The 27725-nt window shown below is 37.2% G+C and overlaps 1 protein-coding gene across 2 annotated transcripts; it reads right to left on the reverse strand.

Annotated features, from left to right (window-relative positions):
- Nucleotides 1–508: 508 nt before the first annotated feature.
- Nucleotides 509–25884, reverse strand: ESD (esterase D). Of its 2 annotated transcripts, none has more exons than XM_080799859.1 (10): nucleotides 25813–25884; nucleotides 22092–22138; nucleotides 19205–19323; nucleotides 18529–18617; nucleotides 14696–14794; nucleotides 12880–13004; nucleotides 11740–11859; nucleotides 9979–10077; nucleotides 7584–7751; nucleotides 509–1627 (listed from the first exon to the last, which is right to left on the reverse strand). In XM_080799859.1, the coding sequence occupies exons 3-10, from the start codon at nucleotides 19300–19302 to the stop codon at nucleotides 1547–1549; spliced, it is 879 nt and encodes a 292-aa protein (XP_080655985.1). In that variant the 5' UTR covers nucleotides 19303–19323; nucleotides 22092–22138; nucleotides 25813–25884; the 3' UTR covers nucleotides 509–1546. The 2 variants fall into 2 exon arrangements, with proteins under 2 accessions (XP_080655985.1, XP_080655986.1); XM_080799860.1 differs by having other exon boundaries at nucleotides 25713–25825.
- Nucleotides 25885–27725: the final 1841 nt, after the last annotated feature.

Genomic DNA, 27725 nt, shown 5'->3' on the forward strand with positions numbered 1-27725 from the left:
ATTGAATCTGCCATATGGTGATCTTAGAAGTACACAACTGCTTTTCTTTACAAAGGAGTTAATAACAACACGTACAAAATTCGCAAATTAAATGATCTTCCTTATTAGAGGACACGAGACTATTAAGACTGGAACCATTTTGTGTGTAGCCCAATTAGGGCTCAAACTTGACTCCTGGTATTTCAGTAGGACTGACTGAAAAAATTTTAGTACAATCTAATTCACATTTAAATAGTACTAATTTTATAGCTTTAAGAACCTGATGGCTTCTTCAATTACCTTACAATAGACCGTCTTATTGAATGTTTAATTTGTATAATCTTTGTGAACTAGATGAATACGCTAATCTTGATGAGCCCTGAGTAACAGATGGACATGGTGAATCTATATTGCACACCTGAAACTTATACAGCACTCTATGTTAACTACATGGAATTAAAACTTAAAAAGTGTATAATCTTCATGCTTCTCCAACAGAAAAATCTTTTTAAAATAATCACACTTCATCTATCAGGTTTCAAAAGTTTATTCATTAAGTTCTTTTTTTTTTTTTTTAAAGACTTTATTTATTTATTTGACAGACAGAGATCACAAGTAGACAGAGAGGCAGGCAGAGAGAGGGGAAGGGAAGCAGGCTCCCTGCCGAGCAGAGAGCCTGATGCAGGGCTCCATCCCAGGACCCTGGGATCATGACCTGAGCTGAAGGCAGAGGCTTTAACACACTGAGCCACCCAGGCGACCCTATTCATTAAGTTCTTAAAGGAACACAGTAGGGTACTTACAGAGACTGGTTACTATTCTTGGTGAGCTCACCAAACTAAATTTCTCCATGTAACTGAAGGAAAATACTGTGTTTACAGTAACATATGAAACAACTTTCCTTATATAGCTATTTTCAGACTGAATCTTATTAATTCTTGTCTCTTGGGAGATTCCAGAAATCAAGGTCCACAAATCTGTTTGGCTTAGATAAGAAATTTCAGTGGAATGGGTTTAGGAAATCTGGCTTCTAATCTTAGCTGTCTCACAAATAAATGTGTAATGATGGGGAATTTACTTAACCTTTCTGAGCCTACTTCCTTATTTAACAACACATAGTTATTAAATGCCTATTAAAAGCCAAGTAGTTGCTAAACACTTAGAGATCTAACAGTGAATGTAATGAAGACAGTCCATGCTTTCACAGACTTCAAGTCTGGCAAAGTGAGGGGTTTAGGCTAAATTACTTCTAAAACCTGTTCCTGAGTTACCATTCTATGATTAAAATGGGATTATATTCATATGTTCTGTGGTTTGAGGTTAATACAACAATGATTTTCAAATGACCTTACCAAAGCTGTAAAGTATTAAATATTTCCCATATGAACACTGGTAGGATAACTTTTAAATCATAAGCAGGTTTTACATATTTATCCATAAAGTGATTCAACTACAGAATGATGCATTTTTAGCACTATGAAATCAATGTCTTGAAATCATTTTTCCCTTTCTATAATCTTGAGCAAATTTTATATAATCTTGAACAAATTCTCTTATCTGAAGTTTTTCATGCATTCAGGTATTTTGCATGATGTCTGATGTGATCGGTAATAAAGGTTGCAATGAAGTAGTAGCTATGATCATAACCCTAGAAGACAAAAGAGAGAAATGATAAGATATTTTTACCAGTCAGAAACATCGATATTAAGGATGTTAAATATATCTCTCATGTCACTTAATTTTCTTGTAAATCCTGAAATTATTACAGCATGAGGAAGGTTTATAATCAAAATCAAGCTTATAAGTACTTATACTTTAACGTTTTCACTGAACACTAAAAGAACAGGAAAAAAAAGAAACATGGCATAGCCTAGTTTCTAGATGCTGCCATTAATATGCACAGAGAGGAAATAACACATTAGCTAAATGTACAGTATAAACAGGCGATCTTATCAACAAGGAATAAAAGAATTTTAAAAAGTCAGGAACATAGGCAAGAGGTTTCAACTCACAGAAGAAACACACTAACATCGGTAAGATGGGAAATATTAAAATACAAAGGAAGCACACAAAGACAATACAGAGAAAGAGCAAAAAACCACCAAAATGATTAAACAATTATTTGGGAAGTCAAACACAGCCATCATAAGTCTAGTTAGGAATTACACCTCCTATGCAAGAAAAGCATATCACATCTTTATTCAAGGAAAGAGGAATAATTCGTCAAACCCTGACATCCCTTAGCAATAAACCACACTGGGTAAAGTCAGTAAACTATTTTGAAAACTATTCTGAAAAAGAGAGAAAACGTAATAAACACATCTTATGCTATCTGGTTAATAAAAACCACATCTAGATAAATGGAGAGGGGATGATTCCTTGGGGCATCCTCTGAGTATAAGACACTTTCAAAGGAAAAAGAAAAAATGAAGGTGGAAGAACCTAAAGTGTTAAACTCCAGGTAATTTGGGGGCGGCCTCCCTTCCAAAACACAATGAAATGTGGATTCTGCCCCAACACCTGTGCATGACAGTCCCTAACGTGACCGAGTCTGCTAACCTTATGTAGTTTCACAGAAGTTTAATGTAGCGCACAGTTTCAGGCACACAAGGGATAGTTATGACTATTCTAGTTATTATTTATTATTGTTATTTTATTAGAGAAGCCCCAGGATAAAACAAAGTTATAATTTTGAGCTCTCAGGAGTGTACTGCAAGATTATGGTATATTTTATCTAAAATACAAAGCCATTGTCCATAACTTCCAGAGTGATATTTAACAGAAGATCCACTTTTATGAGAAAATAGAAAATGGCCTATCCCAACATACCGAGAAAGATTTTTTTTTTTTAAGAGAGCGAGCATGTGTTACAAGAGCAGGGGGTGGGGCAAAGGGAGAGAGAGAACTCAGATTCCCCACTGAGCATAGTGCCCACTGGGGGCTTGACCTCTCAATCCTGAGATCATGACCTGAGCTGAAATCAGAGTCAGACACCCAACTGAGCCACTGAGGCACCCCAAGATTTTTTTTTAAATGTCAACTTAAAGGCAGGAGAACACATTAAACTACTGACATAAAAGATGCTTATATAATCTGAGATAATTTTGTCATTCTTGATTGGTTCTCCTGTTCTATTTATTGATATTATTACATGGGTTACAGTCCTTTCACTGGCTTCTTTGAGTTGGTTTGCTATGTTTGCTAAGCGGCTCGTGCAATTCCACAGATTCACTGACTCTTAAAGGAGCCTTGGTTTTGTCTTGTACCTCCCACTTTAAATGGAAAAATCATCAGTAGCAAACTCTCCTAGAGTATAAGAATAAATGAACACATTCTTTCAATCTTCCCTCAGCTCTCAAAAAAAAGCAGCAGTGCCCCAGCAGTATGATGAACACTTATCCTAACAAGCCACGTTTTCCCCCACATTTTCTAGACCCAGTTAGAAAAGCTCAGATATGAATCCCTGGGTTATTTAGTTTCTTCAGGATACAAAGACGACTCCTGAAAGATGCTCACTTGTTTATTTCATAAGCACATCCTGAGAGTCTATGTGCTGGGTGACTGCGCTAAGCAGGAACACACAGGGACACATGAGATCCCTGCACTTCTGGAATTCTCAGCCATGTTCTTACTATTCTCTAACACGTACTGCAGTGGCCAAAACAGCCTCTGAGTCTTCAAAAAGGACCTGAAACTTGAACAGGTGGGATAGCCTTGCTTCAATGTTGTTTCTGGAAGTTTCTGTCAGGTCACTGAACTCTCTTCCTCACAATGTAACTTCAATTCACTGGAAATAAGACATATGAGGCTTCAAAGTAAGATCTGATCTTTGAACGCTATCAGAATTCTGCTGTCTAGTGCTTTTTCAATTTAGGTTTGCTGAAGCCAAAACAGGAAAAGAAACATTCTATGAGGTAACAGACAAATATCCCTATGCACCACACTTACCTCTCAATTATTTTTCGGACAGTAGAGTATAAAAATAGACAGTGAGCATTTAACACCAAAAACAGGTAAATAAAGTTGGGTAAGTCATGTACATGATTGTAATAATTCTCGATCTTCCTCCTTAGTTCACATATAGTCCCTGTTTTTCTCAGTCTACTTAATGCTTCACTGCTCCCATTTATTTTTTTTTTAAAGATTTTATTTACTTATTTGACAGAGATCACAACTAAGCAGAGGGGCAGGCAGAGAGCTGAGGGGGAAGCAGGCCCCTGGCCAAGCAAGGAGCCCGATGTGAGGCTCGATCCTAGGACCCTAGGATCATGACATGAGCCGAAGGCAGAGGCTCTAACCCAATGAGCCACCCAGGCGCCTCCAGTGCTCCCATTTCATAAGGAAAAACAGTTCTATTGTACTTATATGCCAATGATACGGCAGATAACGACGCTCAGACTTGAGATCATCTTAAGTCAGTCAAAGTTGGTCCGAAAAACTTAAAGGCAGCCTCTCCGGAGCCATGCCCAGTCATGTCTACTCAGTTGCTCATTCAATTACAAGCCTAAACATCGTCTTCGGACTATGTGGTTTGCTCTTAACCTGTCTTTGCTGGAAGGAAAGTGAACAACAAATTGTGTCTGAGCTAAAGATTGTGGCTGGTAATTTCAATACTTCCCACTTTTTTTTTTAAGAACTGAATGTTTTGTTCTTGACTCATTAAATACACCAAACTTTGTTTTTTTAGTTGCTTAGGATATAAGCATTTCAGAAATAAATAAGTTGATTTATTTTGTTCCCCTCTAAGAATTTCATCAGTATTTTACTTCGATGCTGTTTTTGTAACAAACTCCAGAGATCTTTCAGTCTTTGCTGGCAGGCTAAAACTTGATTGTTGGTAGTAACAACAGAATTTCCTGGCACCGCTTCAGGGGAAGAAGAGACATCCAACACTGCTGGTGCCAAGAGACGATTCGGAAAGAAACATGGTTTATTACATTACTTATAGCTATCGTTAATGTAGTTAAACACACTACTTCATCATCAAATTCATATTTGGACTTCTCAAAGTTGGTTATTGACTGAAAACATGTAATTCTGGTAAGTGTTTAAATTAACCTAAGAAAATACTATTACTTAAAGATGGACACTCAGAGAAAACCAGATAAATTTAATATATTGGTTTTTGACATATTTTCCCACATGATCTATATATACACACACATATACATGTAAATATTACATATACATGAAATATATATGTAAGTAAATATATCATATATATGTATGTTATTTACATGATCAAAATATTAGGGGAATTAAATATTATTTTATTACATATATAATCATATATAATATATAATTATATATATTAGATAATTATACATATAATAATCTTATATACATAATCTTATATATTATTATGTATAATATGTATATTCTTTACATGATCAAAATATTAGGGGAATTACAAAAACAGGGAGACTGCTGTGATTTGTTGTATAAGTTAGATCGCAGGTTATACATGAATTCTCCTTGTGTTAGCTAATTCCATCCCTCTGCTCCTCAGAAACACTGCTTCACCTTGCTTGGGAATGGTTAGATCGATCACAGGAGGACATGCATTTCCATTCAAATGATCTTGCTTCCAATTCTGGTTCTACTGTAAACTAGCTGTGTGACCTTAGATACATTAATACTTTTCTGAGCCTATAAAATACACAGACAGGAGCCATATATGCAAACCTACGGCAAACATCACACTTAATGGGGAAACACTGAAAGCCTTTCCTTTAAGATCAGGAACAAGACAAGGTGCCACTTTTGCTACTTCTGTTCAACATAGTACTAGAGTCCTAGCTAGAACAAGGGGGCAAGAAAAATAAAAGGCATACAATCTGGAAACATATAAAATCATCTCTGTTCATAGGTGATAGGATCTTATATGCAGAAAACCCTGAGGATTCCAAAGTAGTAAGGTACAAAAGCAACACACAAAAATCAGCCACATTTTTATACACTAACAATGAACAATCTGAAAAGAAAATTATGAAAACAACTGTTATCATTCCACTTATATGAGATACTTAGAGTAGTCAGATTTAGAGAAAGTGGAATGATGGTTGCCAAAGGTTGGAGGCAGGGAAGAAGAAATAGAAATTAGTGTTTATAGGTATAAAGTTTCAATTTTACAAAATAAAAAGTTATGAAGATGGATGGTGGTGATGGCTGAACATTATGAATATATTTCGTAGCACAGACGTGTACATTTGAAAATAGTTAAGATGGAGGGGCACCGGGGGGACTCAGTCAGTTAAGCAACTAACTCCTGATTTCTGCTCAGGTCATGATTTCAGGATCCTGGGATGGAGCCCTGTGGGGCTCTGTGCTCAGAGGGGAGTCTGTTTGAGGATTTTCCCTGTCCCTCTCCCCTTGCCCCTCCCCCTGCTCCTACTCTTTCCCCACCCCCAAATAAATACACAAAACCCTTCTTTAAAGAAAAAGCTAAGGTGGTAAATTTTATGTATAGAATTCTGACACAATAAAAATGTTGAGGAAAAAAAACCCCAGATAGACAGGACAGCAATGGTCGTTCATTTGGTCCCATAAGGATAAAATGAGCTAATGCTGTGAAAACGTTTTGTAAACCGAAATGTACCACACTATACACTGACCTAGATTTAGCTGGACATTTACCATCATAATTATACATTTTAGATCAATGTGCCTGACACAGTACCCTAGAACATGAATAAAATGTTTTTTAAAATCATAATCATTGGTAATTTACAGTGTTCACTTTTTCATCCTGAAATATTTTGTTTATATTATATTCCAAAGCTTGTGAATAAGGAATTTTAAAAAACTAGAAGTGGAATTTCTTTAATTTAATGATTTAGCATTGAAGTACATAAGTAGTAGAGAGTCAAGAGTCTTTTAGTCAAAGAAAACTTGCAAACCAATTGAAATTCAGTAATTATTCTTAAACCACAAAAAATGCCAAGTAGCACAATGGATAGATTAACAACTAAATCAAACAGTATAAAGTGCCTAAGTGTTTGTGAGACAAACAGTTCACAGCTCCTGAGGCTAAGATGTGTATATAAAGTGAAGAGTAATTAAGGTAGAAGATTCTACTTGCGATTTACTGTGTAAACAGCGCTGTGTCAAGACAGACACAGCCAGTAAGGATGCACTTGAAGTTGTATTCAAGCATGAAGCTTCTTGTTCTTCACTGGTTCTATGGTGGGACAAAAAATTATAAATACTTTTCACTTCTGAAAGCTTTCCTCTTTCGGTGGGATGTGATCACAAGTTAGTAAGAAGGCTTTCACTTTAAGTGTCTTGTTACAATTAAAAAACTCCTTACTAGAGGTAGCTTTTCAAATTCTGAAATATAAAGTATTATGGAATCTTGCTTATTTATTTATTTATTTAGACAAAGAGAGTGAGTGAGTGCGGGGAGGGGGGTGCCAAGAAGAGGGAGAATCTCAAGCAGACTTGGAGCTGAGCACGAGCCAGACATGGGGCTCGATGTCACAACCCTGAGATCATGACCTGAGCTGAAATCCAGAGTCAGATGCTTAACTGACTGAGCCATTCAAGCACCCCTGAAATTCTGCCTTATAGTTACTTAGAACAAGCTGAGGTTTCCTAGTACTTGCCTCTTGTAGTCTAAAAACAACAGGGACTTTCTTTTCCGTACAGGCAGCTATGAAGTTATCAGGTAGTAACTGTCCATCTGTAAGGAACTGGTCATCTTTCCCTTGATCAATCAGTATGTCCAGCTGAGAACCTGGGTAGGACTTCACAAGGTGGGTAGCATCATAAGCCTAGAAAAAGAAAAATATTGAAAAATAAATTTGAAAGTGCCCAGAAAGATGTTCTTCAAAACAGACTGCAGTAAAACCAAATAGAAATTTAACGTTATTTAAGCTCTAAGGATGATTAAATCCGAAAAATGCTTTTTTGTTGTCTTGCCTGGTTTTTATTTATAAGGTCTTCAGAAATCTATGCCCCACTTATAGCCTCTTCTTTACTTCCAAGCAGTCCTGGGCCAGTGGCAAGAATTCTGTATCTCAGCACTCTTCACAGAATAGACTTTTTTCTTCTAAACCTTTGAGGTTCTTAATCACCTCTCCACTCCAAAAAAAACAAAAACAAAATCGTAATTTTTTATCTTTGTAAATCCCTCCACAAATTGACTATTTCTTCTAACTTCCTTGTATCTTTTTCTATTTCCAGATATTTTCTATTTCAAATAAATAGTCTATTTTGTTGCCTCTTTTTTTTGGCTCTAGTTCCATACTTAAATACATTCAGCCTTCTCTTCTGTGGTCTGTTGAACAGCACCAAATGTCTGCTATCCCGGTGAGCTTTCAGGAAGATTTAATTTAAATAATCTCAATCATATAAACAACTCCTCACATTTGTTATCTGAGGAGCTGCCACGAGATACAAGTGTATATTTTACCACCCACCTTTAAGTATTCTTGATTATTAATATATATTCAGTAGCCATAACTTCTATGCACCAAATAAGACAGACAAAACCCCAGATTTCCCTTCTAAAGTATCCTGTTTTTTAAGACTTGCTTTCTTTAATCTTATAAGGAGACAAAGGAAGGGGATCTATAAAGTCCAACTAGTGCTAAGTTCCGTGATTTCATATTTCTGCATGGCCTCCTTATTCCAACAGTAAATTAAATGATAGCCAAAATGCAACATAATTAAGATGGTAAAATCAACTGTCCCTTAGAGAAAAATTATATAATTAGATTCCTTTATAGGTTACCTGTGCCTCTACCTCTCCCCTCCTTTCTTCCAACCAGTTCATCTTTTTCTTTCTTTTTTTTTTTTTTTAAGATTTATTTATTATTTGACAGAGAGAGTGAGAGAAGAGAGAAAGTTCAAGCAGAGGGACAGAGAGAATCCCAAGAATACTTCCTGCCGAGTGGGGAACCCAATGCAGGGCTCTACCCACAATCCATGAGCTCATGACCTGAGCTGAAATCACAAGTCGGACGCTTGACTGAGCCACCCAGTGACCCCACCAGTTGGTCTTTTACCCAACTCCTATCAGAACTTAAGCCCCATGTGGATGAGAAAGGTTATCACCTTCGTGCCCTAAGATCACAAACTCCACATAGGCTCTGCACGGTGGCAAGGACCCCAAACACCCAAGTACATGCACTGTCAACTCACAAACTACCTAACAGTAATCACTTCCTGCATTCTTCCACTATAATACAAATCTAGGCCTAAGCAAAATAGAATTCTAGTCTGGTGACTAAAGATTAACCCTCCAATTTGTTAGAATTTCAATGACCCATCTTAAATAAAATTAGGATCAATGTGTGAATGACCCTGAACACACAACAGTAGGACAAAAAGCTTTTTTCTTCCCTCCACTCAAGTATTTTCTACTTGTTAACATGCACATGATGAATGAATGCATTTGCAAAATATTCAAACTCTTGGCGACATTTGCAAATAGCTTATTTCTGCACAAAAGTCAAACAGGTCTCAAGAGAGAAAGTCATTTTTTAATTTTCATTTTGAAGCATCTGGTCCCCTGCTTGAAAAAGCAATCTTGCTACTGGGAATGTGCACATAAATATATATCACACAATATCTATTTTTAAAGACTTTAAAGCCTGGAATTTAAAATCCAAATCTGAGACATGCTGGATTTTGAAAGAGATCTGTGAAATAATTAAAAGGCTAGGACTCATGCTTCCTGTGTACATGGTTAATAAGAGGCAAATTCTAAAGTCAGCAATAAAATGTGGTATTTTCTGGTAATGTTAATTTAGAAACAAACATAAACATTAATCGCTCACAGAAAAAAGAAAGTAGTTTCAGAACATCCACCACAATTCAATACCATTAGAAAACAGGGCTTTTTTGTTGTTGATATTGTTCTATGTATATGCTTTTGTTAATTATTTTAGCTCTGGATCTTTCACTGAGTTAGGAATATAGTATCTGTGGTGTGTAGCTTTTTCACGAATTTGAAAACCTAAGAATGAGTACGAAGACAGCCATCCCAGTACCTACCTTCCATTTACTTTGATCTGTTCCCAAATATCCACTAAAGGCTTTTTTGCCCCAAGGACAGAGCACCGGGTTGCAAATGGGAGCAAATGCCGACACAGACTTCAGAAAGAAAGGAAATTTAAAACCAAGTTATATTTTGCTAAAAAAAAAAGAATAAACATTTGCAACTTACTTAAAAACTCAGAAGTTCATCTGCAACGTGCTTATAAACTCTGACTTGCCATGAAAACTTCCCTGTGAACAATTTTCTGTTGGCTAGATGAAGCACTCAGATTGCACGCCTCTCCATTATACAGCTTGTGTGTGTTCCGGGAAAAGAGCTAATTAACCATATGTGCCAGCAGACTGTAAAGCAATACCTTACATTTTTATTAAATGAGGCATAAACACAAGTTTGTATTTTTTCTACTTTTTCCACTTAAAATAATGAGTAGTACTACAAGAACCATTTATAACCACCTTTGTGAACATGTTATTAAATCAGACAAACATTATTTCTCTTAAGTAGGACCAAGAAAGCACTGAGCAAAGCCCTCAAATGTTTGTGTTCTATGCAGTCCTGTTTTTCACTGGATAAGTGGCAGAGATGGAACCGTTCAGTTTGAGAGCGCTTATCAAAGTATGTGTTTATCAATGTCTACTACTTTTTTTATTTTTTATTTTTATTTTTTAAAAAGATTTATTTATTTATTTATTTGACAGAGAGAGAGAGATCACGAGTAGGCAGAGAGGCAGGCAGAGAGAGAGGAGGAGGCAGGCCCCCCGCGGAGCAGAGAGCCCAACTTGGGGCCCGACCCCAGGACCCCGGGACCATGACCCGAGCCGAAGGCAGAGGCCCCAACCCGCTGAGCCACCCAGGCGCCCCTCTACTACCTTTTTTAAAGGACAAAAAACAACTGAATCTGATTTTCTCCCTTGGATGTAATGAACTAATTGCCTTATGTACAAAAAATAGAAAATAAGGCCTTAATTTAAAAATCTACTGTCAAGACATGAATTAGCTCAACTTTACAATAATGCCTACTAAGAGAAAAATATCTAGTGCCACAATAAGAAACTGCTATAAGAAATATTGTCATTTCTCAAGGACACACTTGAAATGGCTAAGACGTTCTTTCTAAGGGAAGGAAATGCGTTAAAGAAATCTTGACCTATCTGATAGTCCTGGGATGTTAAAGACAGACGCAATCCTGAGATTATCACTATTTCATCGTTTCCTTTTTCAACATGACTGCAGGCAGCCCTGCCCAGGAGGACGTTTTACATATGGTGGTTATTCCAACTTGGCTTCTTTAAACAACAAAAAGTAAAGCTACACAGTTTAAAATAAATGAATGGAAAGACTGGGTGTTATTTTTCAGTTAAGCTGCAATCCAATTTTCATCAGAGGCAATGAGAAGAAAGAATAAACTGTTACAAATCATGAATATCTTCTTCTACCTCAGAAAATCAAAGTCAACTTTATGCGAAAAAAAAAAAAAAGAGCCTAGAAGACTACAGTTTGAATAGAAACAATAAAAATTGTTTTATCATATTTCTAGTAGACCAACTGTGATAGAATTCCCATACTTCTGATTCTGGAGTATAGAATTGTGTGGTCAAATTTTATACTCTTCCCTTACAGCCCCTTGAAACTCCCAACGCTAGGAAAGTTTAGTCCCAATACTATAAAATAACAATATCTTAATTTCACTCTTCGAAAGTTCCTGACTTGTATTACCCAAGAGAAATACTTGTCACTGAAAGCTTTGGTAATCTTACTTTGTACTTTCCAGGATTCTTCAAAGCACAAATCAGAGCTCCATGGCCTCCCATGGAGTGGCCAAAAATAGACATCCTTTGGGGGTCCACTGGAAAATTGGCATTTATGAGCCGGGGAAGCTGGAGAGAATTTAGTAGTGTGACAAAACATATGAAAGAAACAAGTTTAGACTTTTTCAAAGTCATATAAAATAATTACACAATTAACACTTCCAAATCACAGTCTCAAATCTCAGGTAGAGGATTATTAACATATCACTGGAAAAAAGGCATCCTCAGAAAGTAAATTAAAGAGGATAATGCAGAAAGAGCTTTTAAAAATGTCTTAACTTTTGGTCTAGTAATTTCACTTCCTGGCATCTATTCTAAGGGAAAAGTCCTTAGGGAAAAAGAATTATACATACAGTCACTGTAGTAAAATTTATTGTGATAAGAAATATATGTAAATATGTAAACATCCTACATTAGGGAAAACTAAAGTATGACATATGACAGAATATTATTCAATTATCATGGCTATGTTACAAATAGAGTACTCAAAATTATCTATTTTATACAACTAAAAAAAAGAACAAGATGAAAAATTTTACAACTGTATGAAAACTGGTCATACAAAAAAAAGCCTAGAATATACCAAGACATAGTTATTATTTGGGGCATGGAATAATGGGTGATTAAAATTTTATATTATTGTTTCTGGGTTTTTATGGTATACATATTAATAATTAAAATAATAAAACTTAGAAAAATGAATAAACTGCACAAAAATATTATTAACAGAAGCAGTATTTACCTTTACCCTTTCTAAGTAAGCCTTGGTTAATCAGTATAAAATATGTCTGAATAAACCAGCTGCCAGTTTTTTCATATATTGTTTTCTATGTATACTCTGGGTAGTGTACATAGGTATCAATATAATTACTACCCTCTTTTAAAATTGTACTTAATATTAATTTAAACCGTAGTAAATAAGATTACCATACAAGGAAACTTTGGAATGTTCACTAAGATAATCAATAAATCTGTACCAAATAGATTCAACAGTTCCATACCCTGGTTTAAAATTCTCAGGACTAGAGGGACTTTGTGTCCCACACCAAACTACTGGCAACTGCCAGTTAATAAATACAATGAAATTACCTCCTCAGTTACGTAAGAGTACATTCTGTAGTTAGTTTTCCAAGGATCTTCAGTGGCATCCACATAAAATCCAGCACCAGTGCCGAAGTCCCAGCTCTCATCTTCTCCTTTAATATTGCAGCCCCCTAGCAAGGACATATTCCGTGGTCTCAATTACTCCATAGTAATGACCCATGTTTAGTAACACTCTTTTAAATGAACCTGACTGTTCATTTGCATTTGAGCTGTTCACCAAATACTGCAGTTCTCTGCCTTTTGGGGCACATACGCCCTGGCCCTCTTGTCCCTGAATGGGGCTATGTGACTAGTTCTAGCCAATGAAGTGGGAGAGGGAATCTCTTCCAGGCTGGAGAATTCACTTTGCTAAGGTCAGGCACACTGGCTTTCTTTGCAGATGAAATGCCCTCCCATGTATTCTGAGTATTTGCTTCTTCACTGTTAACCTGTCGAAGGACTTACATCCTCTCTCTATTCTTCCAAAACATGTTGAGATTCCTTCTCTGAGGACCCTCCACTATTACCAAAACTTCTTTTCTCTTAGAAGGGAAGGAAGACAAATGCTTGTGCTCAGATCACTACCTTGCACTGAAAACACTTCCTATGAACTTTGGAATCATTCCATTATATTTCCCCTATTTATTCATCCCTCAGTGGGATTTTCTTATAATCTTTTAAAATTTATTAGGTTTTATTTTATATGCTTGCAGGTGGCTAAAAAGCCAACTATTGGGACTATTAATAGAATTACGGTAATATGTAATTTCAGGAAAATGACCTCTTCATGATATTCAGTACACTCATCCACGAACATGGCATTTTTCCATTCATTATAAAGTCTTCATTTAGGATTGTTAGCAAATTTTATATTTCTTTAAAAAATAAATCTTCGCATTTTACAAGTTTATTCCTAGGCATTTAATATTCTGATGCTACTCAGAATTAAATTTTTTATTACATTTCTAATGTAATAAATTTTCTAATTTCATTTCTAATGAGGTAAGTCTTGCGTTGGTGTATATGTCCTGTGAAGAAAATGCACTACTTCCCAAGGCCAGCCACTTATCTTCCAGATAATTTTAGCTGCCATTTAATAAACTCTATTTCCTGAGACTTCTAGGGTTACAACGTAAGTTTTAACTCTCTAACAGATTGAGTTCTCAAATATTTGATAGTTTCATCTAAGGTAAGCATGCTAGTTATTTATATTAAAACCAATACATAATAAACTGACGAGCAGATGAGAAAAGACACAATTTTTATGTGACAAGAGAGTTAAACTATGGAATAGAAATACTTTTATGCATTTTGGCACTAGTGTCAATATGATATATTAACCAAGTTGCTCAGTCTCTGTTTTGCAGTGTCTTTTTTTTTTTTTTTAATTAATTTATTTATTTGACAGACAGAGATAGGCAGAGAGGCAGGCAGAGAGAGAGAGGGGGAAGCAGGCTCCCTGCCAAGCAGAGAGCCCGATGCGGAACTCGATCCCAGGACCCTGGGACCATGACCTGAGCCGAAGGCAGAGGCTTTAACCCACTGAGTCACCCAGGCGCCCCTGTTTTGCAGTGTCTTAATCTATAAAATGTGAATAGCAAAAAAACTCTCATAAATGAGAGTGATGTCATGAGCAAGATTCACAGTGAGGAAAATATATAGCATGGTATTTTAGAGTACTGATATCACCTGAAAGATTAACAGAGATAGTAGCCAAAAAATAAAATAAATAAAAAATAAGGTAATATTATGTTATACCACTTATGACTTAGTCTTAAAGATTTGTATTTCTACAAAGGATCTCTGGACTGAGAACACTTACGAGGGCTGGTATCTGGAGCAATGATGATGAGGCCATGTTCGGAGGCAGCTTGATGATAACCAGCCTTTGATATAAAATTTTGTTCTGTGCAAGTCAAACCTGAGGATCAGAAATAGTGTTATCTCATGCTATCCTGTGGATGGTTTATAAGATGTAACCCTTTTACAATACAGGAAAAGAAGCTCACTTGGTATTATTAAAACACTTAAAAAAAAAAACAATTCTGAAGGAGATGATGATAAAGTTCCCTTTCTCATAAAGTTTACAATAATATTAATCTAAGAAAACTGTCTTAGGTTAAATGCTCCCACAGCTGTCCTTTCAAAGTCACTCACTAAAGTTTCAATTATTGAAATCCTTAGGACCAGAGATACTTGGGAATTCAGAAATTTTCAAACTGTGGAATGGCAATATGGTGTAGAAGCCAATGTGCTCTCAACCCCAGTGGAGTGTTGTCAAACATGCTAATGAAACGTGTCACTATTCCTGCATCGAAACATAAATATTCACAATAAGTCATCATAATACTGTAAATGACTCAATTTTTATTTTTTTATGTATGAATAGTCCTCAGCAACAAAATTCAGCCCGATCATCTCTGTATTCCTTGCTGATTTAAGAAGAGAGAAATGGTCGCCATATATTTTCCTTAAATTTTCCAGCTGCTTCTGCCCTTTTCCCTAGGTATAGCCTTTTCATTCAAGTGATGGAAGAGATGACTGAATCCTTTCATTACAGACGGGCCAAGAATAAACTGGCAATAGATGGATGAGCCAAGTACCACATAACCCAACACCCTTTTACCAGTGGCCAATGCTAAATATCCCTCTACATCTGATAATCAGTGACATCAAAGCTTACTAGAATGCACGATGCAGTATGAATTAACTATGGGACACTTTTATAGTTTCCATTTATCCCCTAGCAGCCAGCCAGGGGCTGATGAAATGGTTAAGTGAAGACTTAATTTAGTGAAGACTAAATTAATACATGATTACAAGATGATTACAAGACACAAAGTTACAAATATCATTGGATGAAGTGTTAACGAGAGTTCATATTTAACGTTAGGACGTACATATGTTCACGAGTTTTGGCAGGAGAACAAGTCCTTGGTTGTCCACCATGTTCCTTCCTAGTACATCTTCCAGAGATACAGATGCCTCATCATGATGGAGAACTACCCCAAATACTGATAAAAGGTCAGTGCTCTTGATGACCTTAGTGTAAATGTATTCAGAGGCAAGGTAACAGGGTAACAAGAATAGGTTTTGCATTTCAGACAGGATCTGGTTCTAGAGATGTTACTCACTTACTGACTAACCAAAATCAGGCAGATAACTTGAATATTCTGAGCCTCAGTTCTTTCATTTGTAAAATGGGGATAATATTGTTATGATTATCTCATAGCATGGCTGTAAGGACTAAATGTGATAATGTAAAAAGCCTCGAGTCATGTCTCAGACCCAGTGCAGTGTGTCTTACACTTGGGAAATGTAAATGTTACCAACCAGAGAAAAATTCGTCTTTTTTTCTAGTCAAAACATAAATTCCTTGATGAAGGTATTAGGAAATGAACTGCAGACTCATAGAAATGAAGATAATTTTACTAGCAGAATTACTCTCAAGAATATAAAGAGGGTTACTAATTAATATTAGTATTAGTATACTAATCTTTATCAACTAAGCTTACTTTATATGAAGAGCTTTGGGGATTTTTTGGCTAACAGCTTTATTGAGGTAGAATTCAGAAGCCATACTATTCACCCATGTGAAGTGTACAGCTGCATGACTGTTGGAGTGGTGACAATTATGAACACTACCGCTATCTAATTTTAGAATATTTCTATCACCCCAAAAAGAAAACCCATACCCATCAGCTGTCACTTCCTATTTTCTCCTAATCCCTGCCTCCTCAGCCCTAGGTAATCAGTCTTTATGGATGTTTGTTCTGGACATTTCACATAAATGGAATTTAACACTATGTCATTTCTTGTGGATGGCTTCTTTCACCTAGCATGGTTTCAAGGTTCACCCATGAGGCATGCTGCATCTGTGAGGACTTCATTACTTTTTGTTGTTGAGCAGTAATTCCACTGTGTGGCTATACCACATGTTACTTATTTAGTTAGTTGACAGACCTTGGTTTGTTTCCACTTTTTTGCTATTTTAAATAATGTATAATAATGTATAATGTAATAAATAATGTATAACGTAATAAATGGATATTTTTGTACAAGTTTTTATATGGACACATATTTTCAATTCTCTTGGGTATATGGCTAATGAAGGGCTGTTCTGATAGTCACCTTGACTTGGGAGATGCAAACCATGCCATCATGACCATCTTTTAGAATTTCAGTTCGGAAGCTTTAATTCAGTTACCTTAGTAATTTTAGAAATATAACAATTGATTGTCAGTCTCTCTGCCATTGTTTTCCTTCACCTTATCAGGAAATTAATATCCTGAAATTCTTTTGCCATTATTTCTCAAGTGTATAGTCTGACAACCTTAAATTTTTTTTTTTTTTTTTTTTTAAAGAAAATCAAGCCTTAGGTTCCAAGGTCTATGTTCTTCAGAATCTCACTATGGAAATTGTCCTGTCATGTGATATAAACAAACACAAATTCTGTTTTTTACTCATAAAGCTCAGATGATAGGTCTTATTACTCTAGTACCTCTTACACAATATCCTGGTACTTCTTATCTAGGTTATTATACTTAGAGCCAGGAGAAAGGACTCCAGCAGCTGTCACCAGGAACCATATGCAAAAAAAACAGGGGGAAGATTAAATACAGTGCTGGGCTGTAAGTCAGAAAACTTGTTCACTCTGTCACGTGATACTGGTCAATACATAAGTTCTAGGGGCCTGTGAAACAGTTACCTATTCTACAGATTACATGACTTTGAAGGCCACCATCAGTAACACAATACTGTTTCTAAAACAAGCATGCACTTTTGTTCTTCTTGCTTTTGGCAATACCCAATGCTCTTCCTGCAAAATCAGTTTGCTTTTTTCAATCACAGAAGTGGGTTGTTGGTTATAATCAGATAGACACTCAATTTTTACCTTTTAAAATGAAATGTTTATTCTCATTTTAAATGACTGGTATTTGGGGCTTTTCCTTGGTAAAGCACACGTAAGAGAGGATTTATTAAAATCCAAGCTATAAGCAATTTTAAAGAAACAATAGCACTCTATGACATAATTCGGTATCTATCAAGTCTCTCCTTATGTTTGCTTCTAAAGATAAAATACCAAAAATGTTTTGTGAAAAAATTGCAGATAGCTTCAAACTACTGGTGGCAAAACCTAACTCTCTCATAATTCATTCTACAGTCTTTAATATTCACCACTGATTAAGAAGCTTTAGTGTTCTGTGATTTTCCTGACTGTTACCAGACAAGATTGATGGAGTCCAATTAAAACATTCTAGAGAAGACTTTAAGAAGTTAGTTGTCTATAGTTTCTAATTAGCGTATCATGGATATTCTGTTTTTACCTAATATTGTTCTATTTGAGTGGTAAAATCTCTACAAACTTCAGAAATTCTTAGGTAAGTACAAATTAACTTTTCAAAGCTCTCGCTATTGAGTCCAGAGTTTTCCATTCGCTATTAAATTACTTAATTTTAAAAGAAGTGAAATAAATATAATTCAGTAGATCTGAAATTATTCTCGGGATAAAGTAAGAGTAGACTCGTAAGTGGCTCCTAAAGTCTTTTACAAATGGCTCAGCAAGCACACCAGTAAGTCAAGATAAAAGAGTAAGATAAGGCCGTTAAAAAGAAAAAGGAACTCCTTCCTGAAACTCAAATGTGTAACACTTACCAGACAGCCAATACAGTGCAGGGCATTTTTCAGTTTCTGCCTTTGGTGGTAAGTAGATACCAAATTTCATTTTGCAGCTCAGTTCAACACTGTAATTTTAACAACCACGACAAAAAAAATCAATGCCTCTCACTGGTTAAAGACAGAAACGTAAAGTAAGTGCTTTAATGTCCAAAATCAGTGATTCCATCAACATTTAAGGAATATACCTTGGCCCTTAAAGAAAAAATGGGGCCAAATTAGCATACTGATCTATTAACCAACCTGGGTCTTTGCTGTGCATGGCACATATCATTTCAGGGTGGAGGGGAGATAAATTAAAAGAACAAATGTAATATCCTCAATGTAGCACCAATATTACTAAAAGAAAAACTGCTTTTGTTTATAAAGAGATGTGTGAAATACCAAGGTTTTATAAAAAATAAATCCTAAAGATCTTATATCATGTGTTTGTTCATGGGGACTGAAATGTACCGTATCTTTAATTTGTTCTTTGCCATTAATTTCTTACTATAATCATTAATATCACAATGAGGTAATTTTGATAAAAACCACAGGTATTTTTCCATGTAAATGGTAATGTGTGTAACAATTATCTTCCATAGTTCTATTTAAGAAATCAAATAGATGGAAGCAGAACAAGAGATACCTAAAATTTTATCTTCTTGGTAGTTACCTGTCATGTTCAAAAACTTTCTGCAACCCTTCAAAGCACTTGTTGCTGGAAATCTCCTTCAATGCCATTCTTCCTTTATTAGTAAAGATTAATCTCATTAATTTCTAGATTATTTGTTCCTGAAAAATTTGAAACAAAACTGTTTTCAGATGAATTATCCAACATACAACTGTATTCCACTGAGACTATTTTTTTCACTTGCTAATTTTCCCTGATAAATAACATTAAGAAACTTGGGACGCCTGGGTGGCTCAGTTGGTTAAGCCGCTGCCTTCAGCTCAGGTCATGGTCCCAGGGTCCTGGGATCGAGTCCCACATCGGGTTCCTTGCTCGGCAGGGAGCCTGCTTCTCTCGCTGCCTCTGCCTGCCTCTCTGCCTGCTTGTGTGTACTCTCTCTCTCTCTGGCAAATAAATAAAATCTTAAAAAAAAAAAAAAAAATAACATTAAGAAACTGACTCACTTTCGTGCACACACTTACGCTTGTTATGCATTTTAGGAAACTTTAGTATGTCAATACTAATTTATCCAGTAGGGTAACAAGCTTTTTTTTTGTGGACTGCCCCAAATTCTTTACAGAAAGAGAGAGAATATATACTAATTAACTACTTTAGCTCAGAAGATCAAAAATTGTTAATAGTCTACCTGTCAACTGTAGCAAAGGAATCAAAGAATTGGTCTTACTCATTATAGCTGATTTTTTAAAACGGGAAGAAAACGATGTCACCATAATGATTTGGTAACAAGAAGTGGTAACATTTATTGAGCATTTACACTGTGATCACCATTTAGCTATATGCGTACCCAGATCAAATTCCTTGTGCTATGAGAGTGTTTCTGAGAAAGTGATGCCCAACTTTTAGATCAACAACTCTCCTTTTAAAATGAACCGACAAGGGGGTGCCTGGGTGGCTCAGTGGGTTAAGCCTCTGCCTTCGGCTCAGGTCATGGTCTCAGGGTCCTGGGATCGAGTCCCACATCGGGCTCTCTGCTAGGCAAGGAGCCTGCTTCCTCCTCCCTCTCTCTCTCTCTGCCTGCCTCTCTGCCTACTTGTGATCTCTCTCTGTCAAATAAATAAAATCTTAAAAGAAAAAAACAAAAAAACACAAAGTTAAAAAAAAATAAAATGAACTGACAAGTAAAACATTGGTGAATTAAAAGTGCAGCTTATCGATGGGAGATTTTGAAGTCTGGTAATTCTTTTCTCTGAGACAAATCTTTTAAATGTTCATAAATAATTTTAAAGGTAAATGTTAAAATACCACTCGTTATTAATTTTTAATAATACAAAAAAAGGTCAGTAAACTATCCTTACCAGAAGTGCCTGCTTAGCGAAGAGGAACCAGCCTGCTTCTGATGTGTATCAGAAGGATTCCCTTCCCCTCCGTATTATAAATCACTTAGCCGTACACACTAAATAGAAAAATCCTCAGACACTAGGGACAGGTATTACCACTCTCATGGTCTTCTCTGTGAGTAAGTTCCACATAATTTCTACTGACATTCTCAGTAACAGTATATTGACCAGTTGTGGTGTTAGAGTTACTCTAAAAAAATACATAAAAATAACCTTAAAAAGTTAATCTTGGAAATGTCTTTGCGAAATTCTAAATAGTATTAGTTTCAAGCTTACCTTTTAGTAACTTCCTCAGTAAATCTGAATACTAAATACTCAGTAAATCTAAATATTTAGCTTTGCATTGGAAAGCTGGGATTTGAGCCAGGAAGCCTGACATCAGAGCCCCTACTTTTTACTGCTGTGCTCTCCTGCTTCTTCAGAAGGTCTTTACATATTCTCTTTTAAAGATTTTATTTATTTATTTGACAGAGAGAGATCACAGTAGACAGAGAGGCAGGCAGAGAGAGAGGGAGAGAGGGAAGCAGGCTCCCTGCTGAGTAGAGAGCCCGATGCGGAACTCGATCCCAGGACCCTGAGATCATGACCTGAGCCGAAGGCAGCGGCTTAACCCACTGAGCCACCCAGGCGCCCCTACATATTCTCTTTTTTAGATGCTCTGAGACTGACTAAATTCATAGGATTAGGGCTTATGAATACAGAGAAATTACCGTCTATTCACAGGTTTATGCATTTAATCTGTAAGAGATCAATTCTTAATAAACTGCTTACAAAGGTTACTAATTATTATTAACTTCAGCTATTCTTGCTCATGATCCTGGCTTAAATAACTCACGAACACACATATGTAATTTTAACATACTTACATGAGATGAAGGAATAGAATTTTTTTGCTAAATTAGTCTATAAGAATGTCCTATTTTCTTAATTTTAGTAAGGGATATGTCTGCTTTCCCAAGCCATGGCACACTGAGTATATATCTAGCACATAAGAGATAACTAGTAATTATTTGTTGAATTAATGAATAATTTATTTTATTCACTTCTGACTACCAATTATGTGAAAGTTTTAAAAATCAGCTTGTCCTTCATCTTTTCTGTTCTATACTTTGTTATTTATCTTTTTTAGTAAAGCACTAGTCTACTTCTTCTACTTTTTTAATGTGTTTTAATTAAAATTCAAAATCAAATACTCCCCATTTGGTCAGAGAAAACCAATTTAAAATGCTGTGTTTTCAACTTATAGAATGAGCTGAAAAAAAATGAAATCAAAGATTTTGAAGTGTTTTCCCTCTAATCACCCATTTTAGAAATGACCTTTGATTACAAATCAAGAAAAAACTTACACACACTCAATGAAAATATGACATGAGCTAAGAACTAGATACACAATGATATATGAAATAACATACTAGGTGACTACATTCTTCATTAAAGTTTTTCTATGTGAAAAATAACATATTTTAAAGTAAGTTATTAGCTTTTTCATCCAACTGTCAAAGTAACAGCTAAGAAATAAAATTTAAATTTACCTGACCAATTGCTATCTGTTTTTGCCTGCACCAAAGGATAGATGATCCTGAAAAAATAAAAAAAAAGAAAGACCAAGTGGTGTATAAACAGGACATACTTTTCACAACACAGGTTACACAGACATGTGCAGAGCACAACACATTCTGAGCAGAGACATTTTCTTGTCTTTACCCTGGCTAAGGCAGCTTGGCAAAAGCTGAGGGAACAGCATCACTCCATTATCTCAGCCCCTAATCTAACTACCTTGATACCTATTTTGCCACAAAGCAGGTCGTTCTGTCAAAAACTTCTGCTGGACTAAAATCCCTCTGAAGAAAGTTGTGGGCGGTGCGCCTGGGTGGCTCAGTGAGATAAGCCTCTGCCTTCGGCTCAGGTCCTGATCTCAGGGTGCTGGGATGGAGACCAGCATCGGCTCTCTGCTCAGCGGGGAGCCTGCTTCCCTTCCTCTCTCTCTGCCTGCCTCTCTGCCTACTTGTGATCTCTGTCTGTCAAATAAATAAAATCTTTAAGGAAAAAAAAAAGTTAGTTGTCGGGTTTTTTCCTTTTTAATTAAACAGAAAAAAAATTTTCAAGTGTCATTTGTTAGCGTGAGATATAATCAACCACTGAGGGGGAACAAAACAGGAGTGGGGGCTAGAAGAGTAGAGAGAAACAGAAACCCTAGAGCTGTTTGGCTAAGACATGCAGATGGAACAGGTCGTGCAGGGAGAAAAGAACTTCAGGACTGCTGGGCTGGCAGGCTAGAAAGGATGAACTGCTGAGAAAAATGAGAGGGCTTATGAACGACACTGAAGGGACTGCTGCGACACTGTAAGAAATAAATAGAAACTTAGTACATACGAAAGCCTGTCACTATCATTTGTCTGTCGGATGTCTTATTTCGGTTCTTGGATATTTTGTAGGAGAAATGGACTGAAAGAGTGGGGCAGAATAGCAAAACACCAAACAGATCCCTTTCCCAAGAAAAACCCCAAACAAAAACAAATAACGAATTCATAATGCCAGTGGGTGTTACACATTTTTTCTAGAGAGTCAATGAAATGAACAGCAATTATTTTTCAGAGAAGAAAGGTTTTCTCAAGTGCACTGCCAAGCCAATCAGGTAAAAACTATTAAAGAGAAATCATCTTTATTCATGAAGCATTTATTCCCCCAGAAGGCAAACTTGTCAAAATCTTAGTTTTTCTTTTCTTTCTTTATTCAGGCTAAATGCCATCCTCTTCCAGAAATCTGTGTTCTCTACATATTCACCCATTCTTTTCTTCTTTTGATGAGCCCCAGAAAGCGTCTATCTCTTCCTGTGTTCTGTTCCCATTCTTCCTGACTCCTTGGACTTTGACCCATTTCTTCACTTCCAGGGGTGTCCCACTCCACCAGCTCTTACAACCTACACGGGTCTCCCCAGCATCACCGGATTATGGCACTGCTGACCGTCACATCTCTGTTCAAATGCTCTCTTCAGAGAAAACTTGCAATCTGGGTTCTTCCACTCCTCCCCCTTCTCCTCCCATCTCCCTTTCCTTTTCTCTTCGCATGCACTCTTTCCCTAACTCCCATTCCCTATGTTTCAACCACATTTCCTAGGTGGAAGAACCGAAATCTGCATCTCTAGACCTAATCATTCTCATGCATTAGTGCCAGAATTCAAGTGTCTTACTACACCCTTCTACCAAGATATGCCACCAGCTAGTAAAACTCAACACATCTAAAATTAAGTGTGGGGGCAACTGGGTGGCTCAGTTGGTTGATTTCGGCTCTTCACTCTTTCAGCTGATTCACGCTCGATTTTGGCTCAGATCATTATTTCCGGGTCCTGAGATCCATCCCCATGTGAGGGCTCTGCACTGGGCCTGGAACCTGCTTAAGATGCTCTCTCTCCCTCCCCCCACCCTGCCTCTCAAAAAATAAAAATAAAAAATAAATTTAAAATTAAGTGTCTATCTCCCACCTTCAAACCATTTTTTTCTTCCCTTTTTTTGGCTCTCTTTTCATCCATGCCTGTCTTGCTCAATCTATATGTAAAATCTCTTAAAGTTACCCCTACTTTGAATTCCCACTGCCACCATGCTAATTATACAAAAGAAGTTAAAACTTTGGCTTCTACTTTGTTTGCTTCTTGTATGTCCCACTAAAATCAATCCTGCACGGAAGCTGAGGCCCTTAATACACGTAAGCTTATTGTTTAATGGATACCTATACACATTACACATTCAGGCCTAATGTAGCCTACATGCAATTGTTAAGTCATTTAGATTTATTTTTATTTGATTTTTTAAAATTGTGATAAAAAACATGTAACATAAAATTTACTGATCTAACCATTTTCAAGAGTGTAATTCAGTAGTGTTAAGTATATTGTCAATATTAAAAACATGGTTAGCTTGCCCACATCACCAGCAGAGGAGAAACCTTGGCCATCTCCAGGCTGTAGCTGCTGCTACAGGTGTAGAAGGAATCCCACTCACCTAGTGGTTTAAAATCACTAAGTCACTGAAATGAAATTTAATGTGAATGAAAGTCACTGAAATGAAAGATAACTAATTATAATTTTATCTCAGCTTTGATGCCATCAAAACTTCCTAAAATTGAAACTATGAGGAACTGACATAAAGATAAAGATGAGAAAACTCCATATACACTTTGGTCACATTTTAACCGTGTCAAGCCAGTGTCTCTTTTCCTTTATAAAAATTCACATGGCTGGCCCATATAGAAATTTTTAATCCACCATGGAGGAAAAAAATATAGCACCCATGAATACCAAACACCTTAACTTGGCTTTCAAAATTGTCTCCAATGGTCCCACATTATTTTTCTGGCCAAACTTTCCAGTATCTTAAGTCACTCAAACTCAACTATGCAGAATCCGATGTCTGGATGTTTCTACTGGGCGGCTCTATTCAATGCCATGGTGTTAACAGTTTCAGAGTAGGTTCTAGAGCCAGACCCTCTAGTTTCAAATTCTGGCCTCACCACCTACTACTACTACATGACTTTAGACAAGCTAGGTTATCTATGACTCATTCCCCATCTATAAACTGGGAATATAATCTGATAGAGTTGCTCCCGAGACTAAATGAGTTAATTCATTATCGATTATAACACTGCAAGCTACGCATACAAGTGTTAGTTATAGTTACTCCAGCAACCTCGAATGCCCCCCACAGTCCGCTCGGCGACGCCATCAGGCAGTGACCTCCAGACGCCACCAGAACTCGGGACAGCATTTACAACACGAACAGACTAACAAAGCGCTTGCACGTGCGGCAGCAGGTGCGGGTTTCCCCGGACGCGCTCCCGCAAGTGCTATGACCGCTCTGGGCTCTGTTTCTCACTAAACTGGGTACAGAGCTACTTCATGCGGTGGCGATCGGGTCAAAGGGCGGGAGAATCTGGGCAAAATGGAAAGAGCTAAATAAACGTAGCGGGTTCGAAGCCCGCAGGCCCGAGCGCCCAGCGTTACACCAATGTGGAAGCTCAGGGAAGGGAAGAGATTCGGCCCGAGGCCTGCGCTTGCAGCCAAGATCCTGGCCTCGCCGCCCAGCCCTTGGCCTCCAGCGTCCCTGGGTCGCGATCGGGATCCGGCCCGCAGTTCCAGCGATCCAGCCTGCTCTACTCGCCTCTGGCCTCAGCTCCGACTAGAACCCGCCGGGTCCCGGGTGCAGCCAGAACCGCAGACGAACCGAGGATACCCAGGGTTCTAGCCCGACGGAGTCCTACCTCGGCGAATGGCGGCAGCGAAAGAACCAGCGGCAGCCAGGCGGCGCGGAAAGGCGGGGCCTCATCATGGCCGACGCGAGCCGACGTTTGGGGCCGCCCAGTGTCGACCCCGCCCCCACAAGGCCCGCCCACTTCCGGGTCCCACCCCCTGCGTCCCTTCTCCGGGGCCCCGCCCAGCAGCGGCTCAGCCCCCACGGCTGCACCCTGCCTCACCAAACACTTCTTGGCCCAATCCTTTCGAGATCCCACTCTTGCTGCTCCTGGTGTGGGCGTCCTCGTCAGGGACCAGCCAGCCCCTGCGGGCTCAGGCTCTTCCCAGAGGCCTGAGGTCTGGCCCCGGTTAAGTGGTGGAAAGCATTTCCAAGTAGTCTTTGAAATTATTTTAAAACAAGATTATGTTATAGTGTCTGGGAGCACCCAACCCATAAATCTTTCTAGTTCACCTACTTAGCTGGGGTTCAGCAAGCGTCATTTTAATTTTTTGTTAATTTTTTATTTTATTTTAATTCCAGTGTAGTTAACATAGTGTTATATTAATTTCAGGTGTACAGTATGATCAACAGTTCCATATATACCTCAGTGCTCATCGAGAGACGTCTACTCTTAATTCCCTTCACCCATTTCATCCATCCCCCCATCCACATGAAGCGTCATTTTTAAATCTCCAGTGACAGATACATAGGAGACACACTCCACCAAGGTTTCCTTTTCTCCCTTCTCTGAATATAACTTAGTTGAATTAATAGTTGCTGGTTGATAACTTACAGCAAATCTCTTAATTTTTTTATTCTTTGACTTTATTTAATTTAACTGATCATGTGTGTACTTTGCTTTTTGAGAAAATTAAATGTGATCACAAAAAAACCCTTTTTTTTTTTTTTAACCCAACAGCTAGACTGAATGTAAATAATACAATCTGAAAGGCAGGACTAGTTTCATGGGGGTGTAAGCCATAGAACCAAGGTGCTTATCTCAGAAGGACCTTGTACTTGGTTTAATTCTCTGCTTGGTGTAATTATTTCCCGTACCACGTTGTCAATAATTTTTTAACAAAGGGTTCCCATATTTTCCTATTGCACTGAGCCCTGCAGATCATGGGGCTGACCGGGAGGAAAGGACTTGTAGCCGAAATGACCTCTGTGGGAACTGACAGTATAAACATGGATGCAAGACAATGTCCTGTGGCTCATGCCCATTTTGCCATAATGACCTGTGGACTGACCTAACCTGTGGCTTGAACCCATGGACCTGCGGATTAGTTGTGACTTAGTCCCAAAATAATGTTTATCTAATCAAAATGACTGTATTCTGAGAAACTATTGAAGTGAACATTTCTTTGTGCTTTCTATTACTTTTAAATATAAATCACTGAAAGGGGAATGTTCTTCATCCTGAGTTTCATAACTGAAACAGAATACCCGTGTATGCAAATTGTTTAGAACTGATAAGATATATTTAAAGAAAGTTAAAGGGTGTTTAATAAAATGATTGTTGTGGGATACAGACCAGTCTAACAATTACGAGCATGTAGTTTTTTATGAAAGAGTTCTTGTGTTACAAGTATAGTATGATAATAACTAGGACTAAAATTTCTTTAGCTCAACATAAATATTATTACAATAGATCCAGTAAATTTCTGTTTCTTCTTTGAAATATTTTCTATATATTCATACACATATATATGTATATGCATGGAGACAAAGTAAACTGAAATAATAAATCAAGATTGATGTTTCTAAAATGAAACTGGTATTAAAAAATGAGTGAATATTAACTACTTAAAGAAATAGACCAAAAATTATCTGTAAATATGTGGTTGAGAATATTTAAGGACTCTGAACTAAAATAAATAGGATGTAATCTTAGGGAGTCAATAAAGAGATATAACGAATGAGAAAAACTCAATTCTGCTT

The sequence above is a fragment of the Martes martes genome, assembly GCF_963455335.1.
Source record: "Martes martes genome assembly, chromosome: 3".
Classification (NCBI taxonomy): domain Eukaryota; kingdom Metazoa; phylum Chordata; class Mammalia; order Carnivora; family Mustelidae; genus Martes; species Martes martes.